Genomic DNA, 22,169 nt, shown 5'->3' with positions numbered 1-22,169 from the left:
TGTCAGTAGATGTGACAACAAATGCTATATCAATGTATACACAAAGCCTGTCCTCCTACTCCGTGTCATAGTTTATATGTTTGTCTCTGGACTTATTAAAGGATAAATATGGTACACATGTTTTACAACAGTTCTGAAACAGGCTTATATCACTCACTTCTATTGATCAGCAGGATGAAAATACTGAGGGGGTCTTTATTTAGGAGGTAACTGCTAGCTGGAATACTGAGGGTGTCTTTATTTAGGAGGTAGCTACTAGCTGGAATATTAAGGGTGTCTTTATTTAGGAGGTAGCTACTAGCTGGAATATTGAGGGGGTCTTTATTTAGGAGGTAGCTACTAGCTGGAATATTGAGGGGGTCTTTATTTAGGAGGTAGCTACTAGCTGGAATATTGAGGGTGTCTTTATATAGGAGGTAACTACTAACTGGAATACTGAGGGGGTCTTTATTTAGGAGGTAGCTACTAGCTGGAATACTGAGGGGGTCTTTATTTAGGAGGTAACTACTAGCTGGAATATTGAGGGGGTCTTTATTTAGGAGGTAGCTACTAGCTGGAATACTGAGGGGGTCTTTATTTAGGAGGTAGCTACTAGCTGGAATACTGAGGGTGTCTTTATTTAGGAGGTAACTACTAGCTGGAATACTGAGGGGGTCTTTATTTAGGAGGTAGCTACCAGCTGGAATACTGAGGGGGTCTTTATTTAGGAGGTAGCTACCAGCTGGAATATTGAGGGGGTCTTTATTTAGGAGGTAACTGCTAGCTGGAATATTGAGGGGGTCTTTATTTAGGAGGTAACTACTAACTGGAATACTGAGGGGGTCTTTATTTAGGAGGTAACTACTAGCTGGAATATTGAGGGTGTCTTTATTTAGGAGGTAACTGCTAGCTGGAATATTGAGGGGGTCTTTATTTAGGAGGTAGCTACTAGCTGGAATACTGAGGGGGTCTTTATTTAGGAGGTAACTGCTAGCTGGAATATTGAGGGGGTCTTTATTTAGGAGGTAACTACTAGCTGGAATACTGAGGGGGTCTTTATTTAGGAGGTAGCTACTAGCTGGAATACTGAGGGTGTCTTTATTTAGGAGGTAGCTACCAGCTGGAATACTGAGGGGGTCTTTATTTAGGAGGTAACTGCTAGCTGGAATATTGAGGGGGTCTTTATTTAGGAGGTAACTACTAGCTGGAATACTGAGGGGGTCTTTATTTAGGAGGTAAGCTACTAGCTGGAATACTGAGGGTGTCTTTATTTAGGAGGTAGCTACTAGCTGGAATACTGAGGGGGTCTTTATTTAGGAGGTAACTGCTAGCTGGAATATTGAGGGGGTCTTTATTTAGGAGGTAACTACTAGCTGGAATACTGAGGGGGTCTTTATTTAGGAGGTAACTGCTAGCTGGAATACTGAGGGGGTCTTTATATAGGAGGTAACTGCTAGCTGGAATACTGAGGGGGTCTTTATATAGGAGGTAACTGCTAGCTGGAATACTGAGGGGGTCTTTATTTAGGAGGTAGCTACTAGCTGGAATACTGAGGGGGTCTTTATTTAGGAGGTAGCTACTAGCTGGAATACTGAGGGGGTCTTTATTTAGGAGGTAACTGCTAGCTGGAATACTGAGGGGGTCTTTATTTAGGAGGTAACTACTAGCTGGAATACTGAGGGGGTCTTTATTTAGGAGGTAGCTACTAGCTGGAATACTGAGGGTGTCTTTATTTAGGAGGTAGCTACTAGCTGGAATACTGAGGGGGTCTTTATTTAGGAGGTAGCTACTAGCTGGAATACTGAGGGGGTCTTTATTTAGGAGGTAGCTACTAGCTGGAATACTGAGGGGGTCTTTATTTAGGAGGTAACTACTATCTGGAATACTGAGGGGGTCTTTATTTAGGAGGTAACTACTAACTGGAATACTGAGGGTGTCTTTATTTAGGAGGTAACTGCTAGCTGGAATATTGAGGGGGTCTTTATTTAGGAGGTAACTACGATCTGGAATACTGAGGGTGTCTTTATTTAGGAGGTAGCTACCAGCTGGAATACTGAGGGGGTCTTTATTTAGGAGGTAGCTACTAGCTGGAATACTTGAGGGGTCTTTATTTAGGAGGTAGCTACTAGCTGGAATATTGAGGGGGTCTTTATTTAGGAGGTAACTACTAACTGGAATACTGAGGGGGTCTTTATTTAGGAGGTAACTGCTAGCTGGAATATTGAGGGGGTCTTTATTTAGGAGGTAGCTACTAGCTGGAATACTGAGGGGGTCTTTATTTAGGAGGTAGCTACTAGCTGGAATACTGAGGGTGTCTTTATTTAGGAGGTAGCTACCAGCTGGAATACTGAGGGGGTCTTTATTTAGGAGGTAACTGCTAGCTGGAATACTGAGGGGGTCTTTATTTAGGAGGTAACTACTAGCTGGAATACTGAGGGGGTCTTTATTTAGGAGGTAACTACTAACTGGAATGCCGCAGTGGGGTCTTTATTTAGGAGGTAACTACTAGCTGGAATACTGAGGGGGTCTTTATTTAGGAGGTAACTACTAACTGGAATGCCGCAGTGGGGTCTTTATTTAGGAGGTAACTGCTAGCTGGAATACTGAGGGGGTCTTTATTTAGGAGGTAGCTACTAGCTGGAATACTGAGGGGGTCTTTATTTAGGAGGTAACTACTAGCTGGAATACTGAGGGGGTCTTTATTTAGGAGGTAGCTACTAGCTGGAATACTGAGGAGGTCTTTATTTAGGAGGTGACTACTAACTGGAAACTGAAAGGTACTGTAGTATTGTTAGGCAGGTGACCAAATACATTTTATTGTCTGTTCAGAGAATTGGGAAACCTTGTATGGATTTAAACTGATGTTTCATATTGATATTGCTGCAGGACTGCCAATCTGATGTATATGAAGTACTTTCACTTTTCAAAGACGACAGAGGATGATGAATACTCGTAAGTATTTGACTCTCAATGAAAAATCTATTGTTGCAATGACATCTTGCTGTGATTTGTAATCATGAGAATTAAAATGTTGGTGGCATTCTTTGTTTATATCAAATGAAGTACAGTTGAGTCTGCCCTCAAGGCTACCTGTATATAACTAATACTTGTTTTGGTCCCCAGTCTAACACAGTTCATTGTATATGAACTTCTTTGTAAAGACCACCTGTCTAATAAGACCAATTTTCTCTGCTTCCTGGAGTGGCCTTTATGGACAGGTTGGAACCAAGTGTTAGCAGTATTCCAATGCTATGATATGTCATAACAACAATAGGATCAACCATTAAGGCATGGACATTACTGTGGTAGTAAATATATATTTAATAACATTTTATTGTGTTTGAAGATATATCACTGTCCTCATGTTAGTATATTTTGATTCGGGCTGCCCTGTCATGTTAAGGTTCTACCTGACAACTGTTGAGGCAGCCCTGGAACACATACGCAGTGGTCGCCTCAAGGAAGAGGCCATAAAAGCACACAGAATTACGGTTGGTATGCTGTGAATCTTTCCTGAACTGTCTAGGGGAGACAACTCTCTTTTAACTCCATGTAAAATGATAAATTGTCCGATAAATGTTTAATATGTACAAAACATACCTTGCATTTATGCAGCTTTCATATTCATAACACACAGAACAAAGAATATTGCGAAAGAAACAAATTTTTTATTTCTGTTTATGTTAAATACATAATTGTTTAAAAATGAAAATGAATATTTGCCCAGTGGTACATAGTACAATATATTTGAAATAAGTGATAACTGTTTACAAGATACTCATTTTTAGCTCGCCTGGTCTGAAGGACCAAGGTGAGCTTATGCCATACCGTGGCGTCCTGCGTCCGTCGTCCGTCGTCCGTCTGTACAAATGGTGGGGTTGACCCCCTGGGGCCCTGAGGGGCACGGCCAAAAGGGGTCAATTTTGCTCAAATGATGAAAACAACTTCTTCTTTGAAACTAAGCAATTGATATCACTCATATTTGTCTGGTAGCATTGATACGGGTTTGGGATTCAAAATTGTACATATGGTGAGGCTGATCCCTCGGGGGCTGAGGAGCGGGGCCAAAAGGGGTCAATTTGGTTAAATTGATACAAACAACTTCTTCACTGAAACGAAGTTATGGATATCACTCATAATTGTCTGATAACATCGTTATGGCGTAGGGATTCAAAATTGTACAAATGGTGGGGCTGACACCCTAGGGGCCTGAGGGATTGGGCAAAAAGGGGTCAATTTGGCTGAATTGATATAAACAATTAATTGTCTGGAAGAAAGCGATGAATATCTATCATATTTGACTGGTAGCATCCCTAGGGGTGGGGATTCAAAAAACTATAAATGGTCCAGCTGACCCCAGGGGGCTGAGGGGTGGGTCTAAAGGGTTCAATTTGGCTAAATATATATAAACGACTTCTCTAAAACTAAGTTTTGTACATCGCTCATATTTGATTGGTAGCATCCTTATGGGGTAGGGATTCAAAATTGTACAAATGGTTGGGTTGACCCCCCACCCCCACCCTGCATGCCTAAGGGGCAGAGCCAAAAAGGGGTCCATTTGGCAATATTGATGTTAATGACTTCTTCTCTGGAACTAAGCAATGTATGACATTGATATTTCATTGGTAACATCCCCAGTAGGCTGGGATTCAAATTTATACAAATAATGGGGCTGTCACCTCTCCCTTGGGGCTTGGGGTCTTTCCCCACCCTTGAAGACTTATTACTTTTGTTTTATCTGTAAAACCATTCTGATCCCCACCCGATAATCATATATAGCCTTGCTGGGCATCAAGAGATGAACACAATCCTGATGTAAGAATAGGCCCAGGGTTCTTTCCCCAACCCAAGGGACTTATAGTTTCTTTAAATACAATCATGTTGAATCTTGGTTTTGTTTCTGGGTTATATCTTTGAAGCAGTTGAGATCCCCACAACATAATTATATATAATCATGCATCAACAAATAAAGCTATTAGCAAATGGAACATAAACATTATTTTGATGTTTGCTCAAATAAATCAGGTGAGCGATACAGGCCATCTGGGCTTCTTATTTTCTTTCCTGACAATATTTATGTGAAGTTTATTAAGATCGATTTTTCATTTGCTTTAGGAGTGTGAGACAGCTGATCAGAAGACATTAGTTGGTAGATCATTGTCGGGAGGAACGACAACTGTCGACAAATTTTTTCAGGTAAACAGTAGTAAGAAATATTGAATACATACATCTTTTCAAGGAAGTTGAGAGCGAAGTTCTCAGTTTAAAGTGGAATACAAATTGCATAATTAATGATATATTATAATAATTTGTTTCATGTTATATTCTTTGAAATAAATTTATTTAGAGTTGTGTCCCCAGTATTGCTAGTATGGACAGTATGATGAGTTATATCCCTTGTCCGAAATCAGTATGCAAAGTACAGCGTAAAGTACAGCGTAAAGTACAGTGAGGAGTTATGTCCCCTGTCTGTTGTCAGTACGTACAGTGAAGAGTTATGTCCCCTGTCTGTTGTCAGTATGTACAGTGAAGAGTTATGTCCCCTGTCTGTTGTCAGTATGTACAATACAGTGAAGAGTTATGTCCCCTGTCTGTTGTCAGTATGTACAATACAGTGAAGAGTTATGTCCCCTGTCTGTTGTCAGTATGTACAGTGAAGAGTTATGTCCCCTGTCTGTTGTCAGTATGTACAGTGAAGAGTTATGTCCCCTGTCTGTTGTCAGTATGTACAGTGAAGAGTTATGTCCCCTGTCTGTTGTCAGTATGTACAGTGAAGAGTTATGTCCCCTGTCTGTTGTCAGTATGTACAATACAGTGAAGAGTTATGTCCCCTGTCTGTTGTCAGTATGTACAATACCGTGAAGAGTTATGTCCCCTGTCTGTTGTCAGTATGTACAATACAGTGAAGAGTTATGTCCCCTGTCTGTTGTCAGTATGTACAATACAGTGAAGAGTTATGTCCCCTGTCTGTTGTCAGTATGTACAGTGAAGAGTTATGTCCCCTGTCTGTTGTCAGTATGTACAATACAGTGAAGAGTTATGTCCCCTGTCTGTTGTCAGTATGTACAATACAGTGAAGAGTTATGTCCCCTGTCTGTTGTCAGTATGTAGAGTGAAGAGTTATGTCCCCTGTCTGTTGTCAGTATGTACAATACAGTGAAGAGTTATGTCCCCTGTCTGTTGTCAGTATGTACAGTGAAGAGTTATGTCCCCTGTCTGTTGTCAGTACGTACAGTGAAGAGTTATGTCCCCTGTCTGTTGTCAGTACGTACAGTGAAGAGTTATGTCCCCTGTCTGTTGTCAGTATGTAAAGTGAAGAGTTATGTCCCCTGTCTGTTGTCAGTATGTACAGTGAGGAGTTATGTCCCCTGTCTGTTGTCAGTACGTACAGTGAAGAGTTATGTCCCCTGTCTGTTGTCAGTACGTACAGTGAAGAGTTATGTCCCCTGTCTGTTGTCAGTACGTACAGTATGGTGATGAGACAGCTGTCACCCAGATGCTGCGACGACCTCGAGACAGTCAGGACCAGGTTTCACTCAAGTTGTGTCATCCTTTGTGTAGTTGTGAAAAGTGTGCCAAACTGATGGCTCAGCACAGGACAGATGTCAACCTTGTCACAGCTTACACTCGCGACGATCGCGGGTACACAGGTAATCACAGCATTGTATACAAATACACAAAGATGGATGACTTTCAGGTACTCTCCTTGATCTGTTGATTCTCAGACTTTGATTACCTGATCACTTCTGTTATTCTAATTCTTAAATTCAAAATCCAATTTTAATGAACTTTTGTTGTGCCTAGAAAACAGCGAAGATAAAAGGTTAAAGCCACTAATTTATCAAATAGAAGATTACTTTTCACAAGATAATTTGACTTTTCCTTTGCTCATCATGATATGGTTTTCATGAAGCAAGTTATTCTAGTATCAATTAGAAATTAATTGAACCTGTGTTAGTTTGATTTAAGCTTGATCTAATCATCATTGTTAGTTTCTAATAGATATTTTATAATTGGAAAGTGTGTAGTTATGTCCTGACACATTTTGTTGAATTCTTTTCTGTTATAAATAACATTTTATCATAATGGTATTCCTTTGTATTGGAGTAAGCATACTTTACAAGCACTCAGCATCTAACATTAAACCTGTCAAGTTCTAGAAGATGGATATATTGAAGGAATCAGGAGTACCCAGGTAATTCCTGATGATACATAAATGCTTTAATGAAATAGGCTGAATTTCAGAAAGAACCACTATAAAAAAAATTCAAAATTAAGATGAAAACAGGACAGTTGTTTTTTAAAAGATTATTGTCTTGTAATGATTACATTTTGTATGTAGTTACAGGGAAAATAATCAAGTTTACATGTATTTACAATTAGATGTATTAAACCGTATATTACTTTCTGTATACCTAGCTCTCCACATAGCGGCCCTGAATGGCCAGGCCCACCTTATAGATGTGCTGATAAAAAATGGGGCACTTGTCAATGCCAGTGACTACCTCAGCTACACCCCCCTACATCTGGCCTGTCAGAAGGGTCACCAGAACATCATTGTAAGTTTCTGGCTTGTTTCATGGTATGTACAGACCCAGAAATATGCTTGATGTGAAGATTGCTTGATATGATGGACCTGTACAAACCATTTGACCGTGTATAATTTTACAGTCATACATTTTACTGGTCTGTAAATAGTTGTATCCCTTCCACTAAAGCACAAGTAATTTAGTTAAAAGGCTTTCATATTTGTGACTGGATACAACATGAATTTGGATGTTATCTGGGGTCCTTTAAGATAATTTACTGTTAATTTAATGTAGATATAACTGATTATAATTAATTTTCCATTGTTTGTATGCAGAAAGCAGTTTTCTGATTGGCTAAGTTTTTCTTTTCATACCTCTATTAAAAAAAAATGATGTCACAATACAACCATTGACAATGTGTATTGATTTGTTCAAAAGAATCCCTCATCAAACAAGTACACAATATCTTTTGAAGGAAAGATCGGATTTAAATCATTTTGATGAAACTTGCTTGGTAGACTTGTTACTAATTATGTTGATTACTTTAACAGGAACTTGCTGACTGAACACAAATACATGTAATGATTCTAAATGCTATGTCATGTGTTTCATGTTTTTATGCATGTTGCCCACTTTAATATCATTTAATACAATATTTGCATGGGCAGGGGATCTTGACAACTATATCCTTGTTATATTTTAATCGCAGATAAAAGAATTTCAAAATATCATTATCATTATCATTTTATACTAAGACTCTACCTGTAAAACAGTTTTCTACAAAGCTGAACGTTAATGTTGATTTTCACAGTTATTGTTGGTGCATTTCAACGCCGACTGTACACAGACTGATGGGGAAGGTAACACACCACTACACCTGTGTGTGGACAATGGACACGAGGATGTAAGTACAGCAGTATATTCCGCCCAACGCCCTTCTATTGTCAGCTCATAGCCCCCAACGCCCTTCTATTGTCAGCTCATACCCCCCAACCCCCTTCTATTGTCAGCTCATACCGCCCAACCCCCTTCAATTGTCAGCTCATACCCCCCAACCCCCTTCTATTGTCAGCTCATACCCCCCAACCCCCTTCTATTGTCAGCTCATACCCCCCAACCCCCTTCTATTGTCAGCTCATACCCCCCAACCCCCTTCTATTGTCAGCTCATACCGCCCAACTCCCTTCTATTGTCAGCTCATACCCCAAACCCTCTTCTATTGTCAGCTCATACCCCCCAACACCCTTCTATTGTCAGCTCATACCCCCCAACGCCCTTCTATTGTCAGCTCATACCCCCCAACGCCCTTCTATTGTCAGCTCATACCCCCCAACCCTCTTCTATTGTCAGCTCATACCCCCCAACGCCCTTCTATTGTCAGCTCATACCCCCCAACCCCCTTCAATTGTCAGCTCATACCCCCCAACCCCCTTCTATTGTCAGCTCATACCCCCCAACACCCTTCTATTGTCAGCTCATGTATTATCTGTACCTATCGTAACAGTTAGCTCAGGGTAGGGATGACTTAATATTTATATATGTATTGTCTGTACCTATCATAACAGTTAGCTCAGGGTAGGGATGACTTAATATTTATATATGTATTGTCTGTACCTATCGTAACAGTTAGCTCAGGGTAGGGATGACTTAATATTTATATATGTATTGTCTGTACCTATTATAACAGTTAGCTCAGGGTAGGGATGACTTAATATTTATATATGTATTGTCTGTACCTATCGTAACAGTTAGCTCAGGGTAGGGATGACTTAATATTTATATATGTATTGTCTGTACCTATCATAACAGTTAGCTCAGGGTAGGGATGACTTAATATTTATATATGTATTGTCTGTACCTATCGTAACAGTTAGCTCAGGGTAGGGATGACTTAATATTTATATATGTATTGTCTGTACCTATTATAACAGTTAGCTCAGGGTAGGGATGACTTAATATTTATATATGTATTGTCTGTACCTATCGTAACAGTTAGCTCAGGGTAGGGATGACTTAATATATGTATTGTCTGTAGCTATCGTAACAGTTAGCTCAGGGTAGGGATGACTTAATATTTATATATGTATTGTCTGTAGCTATCGTAACAGTTAGCTCAGGGTAGGGATGACTTAATATATGTATTGTCTGTAGCTATCGTAACAGTTAGCTCAGGGTAGGGATGACTTAATATATGTATTGTCTGTAGCTATCGTAACAGTTAGCTCAGGGTAGGGATGACTTAATATTTATATGTGTACAGTATATATAGAGAGGAGAGTTAAGTATAATTACAGGTAATTTAAGGTCATGAAAATTATGGGAGAATTACAAGCTTTAAAACATTATAGTAAATTCTCATTGCATAAGTAAAGGTACCTATACCTCACCCTGAAATTGTGACACAAATATAGGAGCATGATAGAGCATAGTAACACAGTAATGTTAATGTACAGCCTGGGATAAACTCTGGCACTATACAAGCTGTTTTAGCATTACGTCATAAGTACAGATAATTTAAATGCTATAAAATGGGAAAGGCATTCAATGAGCAAGTACATTATCACAGTGGAACTTCGTTAACTCGAACTTGTAAAACGTGAATGCCCTGCTTAATTCGAAGTACTTCGTCAGATTTGAATTTCTTATACTTTGTAGGTAATTGTGAAATCCTTGTTCCAAATATAATACATAACATGAGAGTGAATCCTGCCTGGCCACCTGTATATTTAGATAAACTACCCGGTACTGTTGAACCACATTAATTATCAGTCAGTAGTGTGATGAAAAAACTTTGAAATTTCCCGAGTATTTGACTGAGGTAACAGAATATAACTTAAATAAAATTTTACTGTCAAGACTGAATTTTACTTTTTCTTTTAAGCAGGATCTTCAAGTTATCAAAGTTTGCGGTATCAAAGTTTGACTGTATTTTTGTTCCTTGATTCTGTATAAAGACTGTCAGTCTATAAAGACATCGTGTGACTACATTTATTTATAAACCAAAAACTCATCTCGTCTTCTGGATGTTGCATTGTTGAGATCGATCCAATGACACAAAACCAAACCAGTAAACTTACTTTGAATATTTTGGCCGTATCACATCAGCTGCTTAATGACAAGTTCAGGATACCATCCCTGAACTGACCAGTCATTTAGCTGATGATCAAACTTTGTAATATGGCTGGAATATGTTCAGTGAGTGGCCACTATTCTCACTCTGACACTAAGCTCACTTTTAGATACGTTGATTACATAATACTCTGTGTTTCATTTTCCATTAGTGTGTAAAGGCAATGGTATTCCTGGATCATGCCAAAACGAAATTGGACGTCAACACTCAGAATGTCCGTGGAGATACAGCTATACATCTGGCAGCTAAATGGGGATATGGTGAGGAAATTTTGTAAAATATTCTTTACATCAATCAATGTTGGTTAAGCAGCATCATTTGGCAATAACAAAAACCATTTAGGGTTATTCCAGTAAAATGTCTTTCCCACGGGAGACTATAGAAATCAAGAAATTCCATGCTTAAAGTCTGCATGGGAGAAAATATGTCATTATGTGGTATTGTTTTAATTAAATCACATCTTTTATTATAGTGATCCTTGTTTGACAAGCCTTGAGTCCTCCTTGGGTGTATATTTTACTGCAATAGCGGGGAGATGAATCATGTTGTTGATTGTATATAATTCATCAAGGATAAATGCTACCCTATATGCTTATGATTTCTTCCTCAGTCTACATGTGTACGAGGCAGATGTGTCATCACTTTTGGATAATGTACTATTGATACTGTTCACAATATTTACAGTTTAGTAGAGTAAATTGTATAGTATTATACTTTCATGGTGCACAGATAGGGTTCAACGGCAGTAAAACAAACAACTTTATGTTGTTAATCTCGATTGATAATATGTATGATTTTTTTTACAGACTGAAGTTTGAATATATTTATCTTCTGTAACTTGAGAGGGAAAATATATACTTGATAAAAAATTGTGTATTACATAATCTTCTTTTTCCCATAGACTTAATGAATAGAGTTGACATGATATTTATGACAAACACATGAATTTGCAGATTTAAAAATGTTTTTGGGAACTTTCATAATTGTTCTGTACATCCTACAAGAGTTATCTTTCTTTAGCCAATCTCATGTACAAAAACTGTATAGCATGTGTTTTCCAGAAAACATTGTGAGTATCCTGCTTGAGAATGATGCCCAGCCGAGTTTGAGAAACAGAAAGAAGCAGACACCCTTTAATATTGCTCAGAGTTCCAAAGTCCAGGAGCTCCTCAAAATGGCGGCCTCCTTACCGAGACTGGAAGTGAGCAGGAACAAATCTAAAGTGAGGCACTTACACTTTAATACAAGCATAGCTGGTCACTGACTGCATGCTTAGCATGCTTGCCAACTTTCCCGATTTAGTCGGGAATTTCCAGATTCCAGACACCCTGCCCCGTCTCCCGATCGTATAGATAAAACATAGTGTATTCTCCCGATTTTGGAGAATATGTCTTGATAACCCCGTATGGAGCCCCTATTCATCTTGTTAGATTCACTTAGGCCTATGACAGGTAACGCTTGCTGGCTGGTGAAAGGCATATGTGTGGGGCATTGGTCAGTTAACTGACCTCAGACCTGCTCACAGACCGTAACGAAATTCTGACACTTCACTGGCTGCAAGGGGTGACAATACCCCGATAAATAAACAATTAATTAAAACCAATTAAGCTGAGGACGCGTGGTGAAGGTTTTGTAGCAGGTCAGTCATGGTTGATTAAACGCTTTTAAATGGCTTCGTATACTGCCTTTGATGTCAAGCGCATAAACGACCTCTACTTGACAGTATATCTCGGACGGAAAAAGTGAAAACAACACTGGCAATGTTATCAACGGAGTATCAAATTTGACAGATTACTTATTGAAATGTTAACTACATTTAAACATTGGCTGATCTTTAGATAATTACCACAAGGAAATAAATTCACAATAACGACCATATAGACCGAAGGCCTGGTTGCCGGTAGGTAACGTCGTTTAAATCACCGTAGCATCAGCATACTTCGTGTCAATTAGCAGAGACTTATTTTGGCAGAAACTTTCCCAATTCACATTTTGAAAGACAGAAACATGTCTTCAAATACTCACTTTCTTAAACTAAATAATACTGTCATGTTAAAACTTTGAATTTAAGTATCAGTCCCCACCTACAAAGTACTGAATTGTAAGCCTAAGCTTATATAGTGATTACAACTGCTGGTACAGCCCTTTTTATTTTATTTTTTGTATTATTGTCTTTGTTGTAATCCAAAGGAAACATTTGAAATTTCATTCAGATATTATATTGTACTCTAGATATTTATCGTGACAGTTTAGGTATTTTCTTTTGAAGTTTACTGCTGGAGAGAAAGCTTGATAGAAAGTGATATCATTGTGATAATTTGCATTTAATTGACTGACATCTATCTTACCACATAATTTTCATAACATATCTAAGTAAATACTTTTATTTAGAGTGAACAGTGAGTTAAATCATTTCCATAAATAATTAAAAATGATGTAATTTTGCAGTTTTTTTTTTTTTTGTAACTTGTTGCTTATATAATTATCTTTCCAAACTTGAATAAAAAAGATCATTGGCCAAGCTTGAAATAAGTTTTTTCCCCCTTTTTTTCAGCGAGGGAGGGAAGCTTAAGTGTTCATGCAAGGAATTTATTTTCCAATAGCAAATTATCTCCCCTTAGTTTTTGTTTGCTAAATGTGTCGCGAGTGAAATGTGTTTTCCGGTCAAAAAAATGTCGCTCACGCACTTTCTCCCCCATGAGAATTTTAAAAAGTTGGCAAGTATGGCTTAGAGGATTTCAGTTTCTTCTGAAGGATCCCCACAAAACTGTAAATTATTTGTTCAATGGGTCAGTGGTTAGTGGTCAAGATTTTTATCAAGACAGCAGGAGTTTATTTCTTATCTAGCATGATAAAAAAATTCCTATCACTTTCAGTACTTTGATTATATGCAATGGAAACATATATAAGATAAGATTTATTATTCAGGATGATGAATTGAATTAATTTATTAAATGATTGAAGTTTATATTTAAATCTATTTGTGACCAACTCAATTCATTATCCTGTGATCCATGACAATATTTCAAGGAGGAAATATTGCACAGTAATTAGCTCAGTTTTAGTTTTTTAGAAATTTGGAAATCAATGAATCAAAATAGCATTTTGAAAAGAAAAAGTCTATATTATCATCAATGTAATGTTGGCGTTTGTCATCTTATCCTCTTTTAGGGAAGAGATGCCAAGCTTACAACTTATAGTGAAAATGTTTTGATGATGTTTTCTGGACAACTTCAAATGTGGTAAACTTATTTTTTGATAATGCTGTAATCTGTTATAGAGTATGGTGGACTATGAAATTGTGACAAAGAAGGAGGTAGCCTTGGAAACGCCTCAGCCCCAGGCCCCTATCACCCATGTAGTTACCTCCCTTGACCAGGTTGAAAACCGACAGCTGGAAAAGTTATACAAAGCTATTAATGATGGAGACCTACCAATGGTATGACCAAAAGATTAGATCTTCAAAACATTTCTATTGTACCGTGAATTCAGATTCAAATCTATATTTAAAAAGTTGTATACTTCTTCCTTCTTATTATGAATATTTCAGTATTTGATTCTTTAAAGATATTCTTAGTGATAAGCATATAGATTATTACAGTCAAAGGGACTAACAGAAAAACTTCGATACAGCGGGACTTCGAATTATTCATGGTTGACAATAGATCGATGTTTTCTTGATAATGACCATATCTGTTAACGTTACATGTCCTCAGTGTCTTCGTGTTGATCGTCGCCTGTCAGGCTCACATCGAAAAGTTTAGTTAATTTATACCTCAAACACAACAAGATAAAAATTCTTTTCATTAATTATACCTAAGCATTTTATTAATTAAACAAAATATGTATCGGTTACAAAACACTCCTATATCGCGTTTAACAGATAAAACAAAAGAAGTACAATGCACACTTACGTAAGTCGTTAGGCTTTTCTGCTAAAGACACGTGCGTTTACGTTATGTGCATATAAAATACGGAATGCCGATCGGTTGGAGAATGCATGATTGAATGACAATTAATCGATTTACTTGGATATTTATGTATAAGTTTGAAACGTGACACTTTGAATATGAGTGAAGCCATCGCTAATTGTTTGTGTTTAAAATTGGTCCGGTTGTTTTACAGTTCCGTAAAATTTACTCACCGACCGCTGATTTCAATGGCGGCGGAGATTATCAGAGACGACTACCGAAATGTTTAACCGGAGTGATTAAATGTCATGGCTTCTAAATACACTTTTTATCTATCAATTTGGTCTGATTATTAATAAACCCCATGACCGGGAGTGACAACACACGCTATCGTTATCCCTATTGTCAGTCAGGGCATTTGGGGGAGAGGTGTGAAATCTTGCCGCAGGGGTCACGACAAACACCTGTCCAGTGGTCAGTACAGGTAAATTTTTTGTTCGAATCATGAGATGTCAATTACCTATAATATCATAGCTAACGGGTCATGAAAAAAGTTCGATACATCGAAAACTTCGATTTATAAAAATTCGAATCATACATAGTTTCGTTAGTAGTGTTATATAGTGAGAAAATTCGGGACCAAGAAAAAAGTTTGATACAGCGAGAAATTCGAATCAACGAAGTTCGAATCATCGAGGTTTGACTGTATATTGCCAATCAGAAATTCATTACTCAAATTGTAGATTAACTCATATGACTTGGAATAATATTTGTAAGTTTTTGGTGATCATATGTTTTGCCAAATCCCTGATGAAAATTTCATTTAAAGATTATTTTGTTAACATTTAAACTTTGAATAAACAGGCTCATTACTCTGTAGCAATGGAAGTATCATGACTTTAGGTGACACTATTTGAAAGTACAGTAACTTGATTTGATTACGTCATATCTTTTTTTCTGACAATTGTGCTCGTCTACGGTAGTGTACTTTTTGTAGGTATTTTTAAACTTTTGGAAAATTAAACAGCAAACTGAAGTCTTAAAATTTTCAATATCTGTGTATAGTGCAGACAAAGTTACACATGAATTTGTTTTACATGTAAGGTGATGATTTTGTGATTACAGGTAAAGTTCCACCTGGGCTGGAGTGATTTTGATGATGAAGATGATTTTGAGGTTTCCGATATGTCCATTGTTGAGCTTTGCCACCCTCTCTGTCAATGTAAAAAGTGTCTCCCTATACAGAAGGTACTACCACTGGGCTACTGATACAATTAATGTTGTTTTTTTACCTATTTTGATATTTTCCTAAATCGGAAGATTATTCTTATTTATCAGATAAAATATTTGCAGAGGTGATATAGGTGTCTTTAAGTACACGTGACTTGCATGTATTTTATCACTCTGGCAACTAAGTCCTCAAACTTTAGTCTGAATGTTTAATTGGAAAACTGCTTGAACTTAACCTTGCATTTTTAAGAAAATATTTTGTTTTGTTTTGATTTCAATTCCAGTGCTGGAATTAAGGTCAAGGTCACTATATTACTATCAAAAATATTTTCATCTCAGTAGCAACTTTATTGTTCATCAGATATCTATGAAACTTCATACAAATATTAAGAATTAAAGAAGCTCAGACAACCTGGATAAATATATAACTATTAGATGTTACATTAGCTTGGATAAGTTAGCACATTAAAAGGTTGGTGTACTTACATTTTTTAGGAAAATCGTTGTTTTAAATTTGTAGTGCGGATATTTCTTCCAAAGTATGAATCAGACCTCTTATTAGGTGTGACAGCATCTTGAATGAGTATACATACCAGTACTCTGCCTGCTACACTCAGGGCCGTCATTACATTTATACTGGTAGATTTTTGTTTCTATCTGTTATGGATATCTTCGAACTATAATAAAGTGTAAGCAGTACATACAACATCATGTTTCAGTGTGATGCAGCAAAGGTCGCTGTTAATATACAACCGTATATTGAGAATTTTTTTGTCATTGTCATAATGAGCAGTTCAAATTAGAATGTACAGTATCCCTAATTAGATTTCATGAACTGATGTACGTACATGATAGCATAGCGGCAGCTGGTTTCCCCTCCATATAGTTTTTGCTTTGATTCTTGTTTCCATATGTTTAATGTTTTTTGTATATATATATGTATTTATGTACACGTATTAACAATTATTTTTAATTGATAAATTGTTTGATGTTACTATTGTTTTCTTTCTTTACTGAATCTTTAACAGACAGTGTTTAGTGTGAGTAAACTTAACACTTTGGTGTACCTCTAATACCCTTCTATAGCAGCTGAAATGTGATCATCATGATTGTATGCCTGGGCCAAGAAGTGTACAGCTTGATTAGCTTATAATTAAAAAGCCTGTAAAGTCATATACAATAATATGCTATATAAAAACATAAAAACTCTATACACAGAAAAAGAAATTGCTGGAAAGAGACAATTCAGAAGAGTGATTAATGAAACCTAAATGTTTGTAGTTTTTAAATTGCTGTCTGTCTTCAACAAAGTTATATATTGTCTAGGTTCAGATATTGATATCTAATTAATTATACTCTTGAAGTATCAAATTATTATAAGTTAATAATTATGAAAATATCATGATTGCAATTGCAGTATGTTTCTGCTAAGTTGGAAAACAATATATTTCGGTCACTATTAACAGATTTGTTGAATGGCCTATTCTAGTAAATCTGAAAGAAAAAAAATTGTTCTTGAAAATTTGCCATGGTATCATTAAACAAATTGTTTAATTTTTCTCAACTCTTTTCAATGTGTTTTTATCAGAAATGAAAAGCCCACTTTTCCAAAATGTTGATCATGACATGTAATATCTGACTGATCTTATCTGTAGACCGATTTACCTGGAAACCAGTTTCATTTATAGTCTGTAATCATCCAACATCATAACTTTTATAATAGTTATTTCAGTTAATATAATTTGTATTATTGTTGCATTGGAAAATCAATTTTTTTAGGTTAAGTATTATTATGTATACACAGCTTGTATAGTTAACATAGTAACACAAATGATGAAGGAGGACAATTTTACACAGCTTGTAAAGTATATATGCTTTATTTAACAAGTCAAGAGTACAGGAGCGTCAAGTGACATTTTGATGATGGACTCATTGCTTGGCATGAATTTCATATTAGACAGATATGGTATTTTTCCCTTATTAAGATAATTGGAACAATTACAAACTGTCACAAAGAGGGTCTAACTGACCAATTCCAAGATTTCCCTGGCTTCATGATTTTATTGCATTCAAATGTTCACCTCTAACTTTCACCACCTTTACTAATTATAATAAGTACTGGAATATATGCTTGTTAATGATATATTTTACAGAGCTTGATTTTAACAGTGCATTTCAAGCTTAAGTTGGTGGTATATTTCTTCTTTATTCGTGATTTCAAACTCATTATTCTTGAGATGTAGAGTTTTTCTAAAATGAAGTTTTTCTTGTTTTACAATTTATCTCTTTATAATTATGTTATTTGGGAACAGATTCTATAGCTTATTGGTCTGTTCATTTAGTTCATGATAGTTTGAATGTGCGATCTCATGTAGAGGCATAGCTTTATGGTTTCAGAAATATACCATCAGTCAAATGTTGTAATTTTTTAATATGAATATTTTCAGGTTCTACGGATATTGAGCAATACCAATTGAAATTTGAGTTGTTCACTGATCAATTTAACATATCCTTAAAAATATATTTTTGATTTAGATTGATAAGGAATTAGAGAACCGTTATAGGCCTAGCCTGTGGTGTATTATCTTGTTTTAAATATTGAATTGAGTAATTTTTGTGGAAATGAAATGAGCTTAGATATTTTGTTAATTTGTTATTGTTTTTATATACAAACTTGAGAAATATGACTTACTTATTCTAACTATATGTTGAATTTAAAAAATTTGTAAAATCTTGTAATCATTTTCTGTATCCTATCATATGGTGAAAGTTTCTAAATTGATGTTTTCCAGGTGTCAAGCTCGGGAAGGAACGGTATCCATATTAACACACAGGACAAATCAGGCTACTCCCCTCTACTTCGTGCTGTTTTGTGTGGAAATCTAGAGTTTGTTCAACTGTTCTTACGGAGGGGAGCCAATGTGAATTGTCAGACAGTAAAGAACATCACTCCTCTACATCTGGCCTGTTTCCTTAGACAGACCGAGGTTAGTAAGGCCCAGGGTGTTACAATCTTATTTCACTATGTGTTAGTACTGTAGTACAGAATCTGATGGACAATCTTATTTCACTATGTGTTAGTACTGTAGTACAGAATCTGATGGACAATCTTATTTCACTATGTTTTAGTACTGTAGTACAGAATCTGATGGACAATCTTATTTCACTATGTTTTAGTACTGTAGTACAGAATCTGATGGACAATCTTATTTCACTATGTTTTAGTACTGTAGTACAGAATCTGATGGACAATCTTATTTCACTATGTTTTAGTACTGTAGTACAGAATCTGATGGACAATCTTATTTCACTATGTGTTAGTACTGTAGTACAGAATCTGATGGACAATCTTATTTCACTATGTTTTAGTACTGTAGTACAGAATCTGATGGACAATCTTATTTCACTATGTTTTAGTATACATACTGTAGTACAGAATCTGATGGACAATCTTATTTCACTATGTTTTAGTACTGTAGTACAGAATCTGATGGACAATCTTATTTCACTATGTGTTAGTACTGTAGTACAGAATCTGATGGACAATCTTATTTCACTATGTTTTAGTACTGTAGTACAGAATCTGATGGACAATCTTATTTCACTATGTTTTAGTATACATACAGTAGTACAGAATCGGATGGACAATCTTATTTCACTATGTTTTAGTACTGTAGTACAGAATCGGATGGACAATCTTATTTCACTATGTTTTAGTATACATACTGTAGTACAGAATCTATGGAAGTCTTATTTACTAGTGTTGGTGTAAGGGGGTTTTTTATATGTTTGGTTACTACTGGTTATGGGCTGGTGATTGGTTGACTGTAGTTAGGGCTGGTGATCTTATTTCACTGTTTGGTAACAGATTTGATTGGATTCTTATTTCCGTTTTAGAACAGACTGTTCGAATCTGATGGACTATTGTTTATATACATACGGGGAGATCTGTGGTACTGTCCTGTTTTTGTCTGGTGAAACTGGTTGACAATCTTTTATATCTGGTTGTTGGTCAGACTGTGGATTTACTTCTATGTTTGTATACTATTGTGTAAGATCTAGTGATTTATTGACTATGTTTAGTTGTCCTGTGGATTTTGTTGACTATGTTTTAGTGGTAGTGAATCTGGTTGGGCTCTTATTTAAGTTGTACTGGTGATTGGTTTTTCACTATTGTTTTAGTCTGTAGTGATTGATGGACTCTATTTCACTATGTTTTAGTAAGTGGTCTGTGATTTTTGTTAACTATGTTTTAGTACTGTGTGAATGGGGGACTATTGTTTACTATGTTTTGGTATTAGTCGATCTGATGGCAATTTATTTCCTGGTGATTGGTAGACTGTTGGTTTATTTCTAGGGGATTGGTACTGTTGTACAGAATCTATGGAATCTTGTTCACTATGTTTAGTATATACTGAGTCAGATCTGATGGACAATCTTTGTTGCATTACTATGTTAGTACTGGTAGTACAGGATTGGATGACATCTGTTTATGTACTATGTTTTAGTTGTATATAATCTGATGAAATTTTGTCACTATGTTTTGATTATATCTGGTGAAATTTTGTTGACTATGTTTTAGTCTGTGTGAAATTGGGTTTACTATTTTTAGTTCATATGTATACGAATCTGATTGGACATTTTTATATTTTTTCTGGTAGTGGTGGACTATTGTTTACTATGTTTGTACTGTGTTACGAATTGATGGACTTATTTCACTTGTTTAGTGTCTGGTGATTGGTTGACAATCTTATTTACATGTCTTAGTACTGAGTTACAATTGATACAATCTGTATTTTGACTATGTTTTAGTATCTGTGAGGGAACTGTTGACAATCTTATTTACTATTGTTTATAGTACTGGTGATTGTGGACAATGTTTATTTCTTGTTTTAGTATACTACTGTTGTACATAATCTTGATTTGGTTCACTATGTTTAGTCTTGTCGAAATTGGATGACTCTTATTTAGTTATACTGGTGAATTGGGTTGATTATTGTTTTTATAAGTATCGATCTGATGATTGATTGACTGTTGTTTGAGCTTAGTCTAGTGTAGTGACCGTTTTAGTTGTGTATTGACAATCACTATTGATATATCTTTATGTATTGATTGACTGTTTGTTGCTAGTTGATCCTGGGATTGGGTTGTGACTGTTGGTTGGTATATATTTCTTGGTTATTTGTTGTTACTGTTGTTTTAGTTGTCTGGTGATTGGTTTTGAAAAAGTTTGTTTAGTTGTCTGTTTTGGTTAGAGATGTTCTGATAAGATGACTATTGTTTATATATCTGGTGATTGATTGACTGTTGTTTAGTTGTCTGGTGATTGGTTGACTGTTGTTTAGTTGTCTGGTGATTGGTTGACTATTGTTTAGTTGTCTGGTGATTGGTTGACTATTGTTTATATATCTGGTGATTGGTTGACTGTTGTTTAGTATTCTGGTGATTTGTTGACTGTTGTTTAGTGGTCTGGTGATTGGTTGACTGTTGTTTAGTTGTCTGGTGATTGGTTGACTATTGTTTATATATCTGGTGATTGGTTGACTATTGTTTATATATCTGGTGATTGGTTGACCGATGTTTAGTAGTCTGGTGATTGGTTGACTATTGTTAATATATCTGGTGATTGGTTGACTATTGTTTAGTGGTCTGGTGATTGGTTGACTATTGTTTATATATCTGGTGATTGGTTGACTATTGTTTAGTTGTCTGGTGATTAGTTGACTATTGTTTATATATCTTGTGATTGGTTGACTATTGTTTAGTGGTCTGGTGATTGGTTGACTATTGTTTATATATCTGGTGATTGGTTGACTATTGTTTAGTCTGGTGATTGGTTGACTATTGTTTATATGTCTGGTGATTGGTTGACTATTGTTTATATATCTGGTGATTGGTTGACTATTGTTTATATATCTGGTGATTGGTGACCGTTTGGTTGGTTGACTATTGTTAATATATCTGGTGATTGGTTGACTATTGTTTAGATATCTGGTGATTGGTTGACTATTGTTTATATATCTGGTGATTGGTTGACTATTGTTTATATATCTGGTGATTGGTTGACTATTGTTTATATATCTGGTGATTGGTTGACTGTTGTGTATATATCTGGTGATTGGTTGACTATTGTTTATATATCTGGTGATTGGTTGACTGTGGGTTTGTTTTCTGGTGATTGGTTGACTGTGGGTTTGTTTTCTGGTGATTGGTTGACTGTGGGTTTGTTTTCTGGTGATTGGTTGACTGTGGGTTTGTTGTCTGGTGATTGGTTGACTGTGGGTTTGTTGTCTGGTAATTGGTTGACTTGTTTAGTGATCTGCTGAATGGATGACTGTTGTTAAGTGGTCTGGTGATTGGTTGACTGTTGTTAAGTAGTCTGGTGATTGT

At 36.2% G+C, this 22,169-nt stretch overlaps 1 protein-coding gene across 2 annotated transcripts in view; it reads left to right on the top strand.

Moving 5' to 3' along the window:
• LOC117337482 (ankyrin repeat domain-containing protein 27-like) overlaps positions 1-22,169 on the top strand; it is a 95,656-nt gene that overhangs the window by 10,262 nt on the left and 63,225 nt on the right. The window contains exons 11-22 of one of the 2 annotated variants that reach the window (XM_033898482.1): positions 2,866-2,931; positions 3,383-3,470; positions 5,095-5,175; positions 6,440-6,629; positions 7,399-7,538; positions 8,320-8,412; positions 10,790-10,898; positions 11,700-11,860; positions 13,919-14,077; positions 15,675-15,797; positions 16,808-16,819; positions 18,572-18,766. In XM_033898482.1, the coding sequence (XP_033754373.1) occupies positions 2,866-2,931; positions 3,383-3,470; positions 5,095-5,175; positions 6,440-6,629; positions 7,399-7,538; positions 8,320-8,412; positions 10,790-10,898; positions 11,700-11,860; positions 13,919-14,077; positions 15,675-15,797; positions 16,808-16,819; positions 18,572-18,766 (1,417 nt within the window). The remainder of the gene's footprint in view (positions 1-2,865; positions 2,932-3,382; positions 3,471-5,094; positions 5,176-6,439; positions 6,630-7,398; positions 7,539-8,319; positions 8,413-10,789; positions 10,899-11,699; positions 11,861-13,918; positions 14,078-15,674; positions 15,798-16,807; positions 16,820-18,571; positions 18,767-22,169) is intronic. The other variant, XM_033898483.1, reaches the window with a different exon arrangement.

The sequence above is a fragment of the Pecten maximus genome, chromosome 11 (assembly GCF_902652985.1).
Source record: "Pecten maximus chromosome 11, xPecMax1.1, whole genome shotgun sequence".
In the NCBI taxonomy this organism is placed as follows: Eukaryota; Metazoa; Mollusca; class Bivalvia; order Pectinida; family Pectinidae; genus Pecten; species Pecten maximus.
Note: the sequence above shows the minus strand (reverse complement) of the source record. Positions and strands in the feature narration are given on the sequence as shown.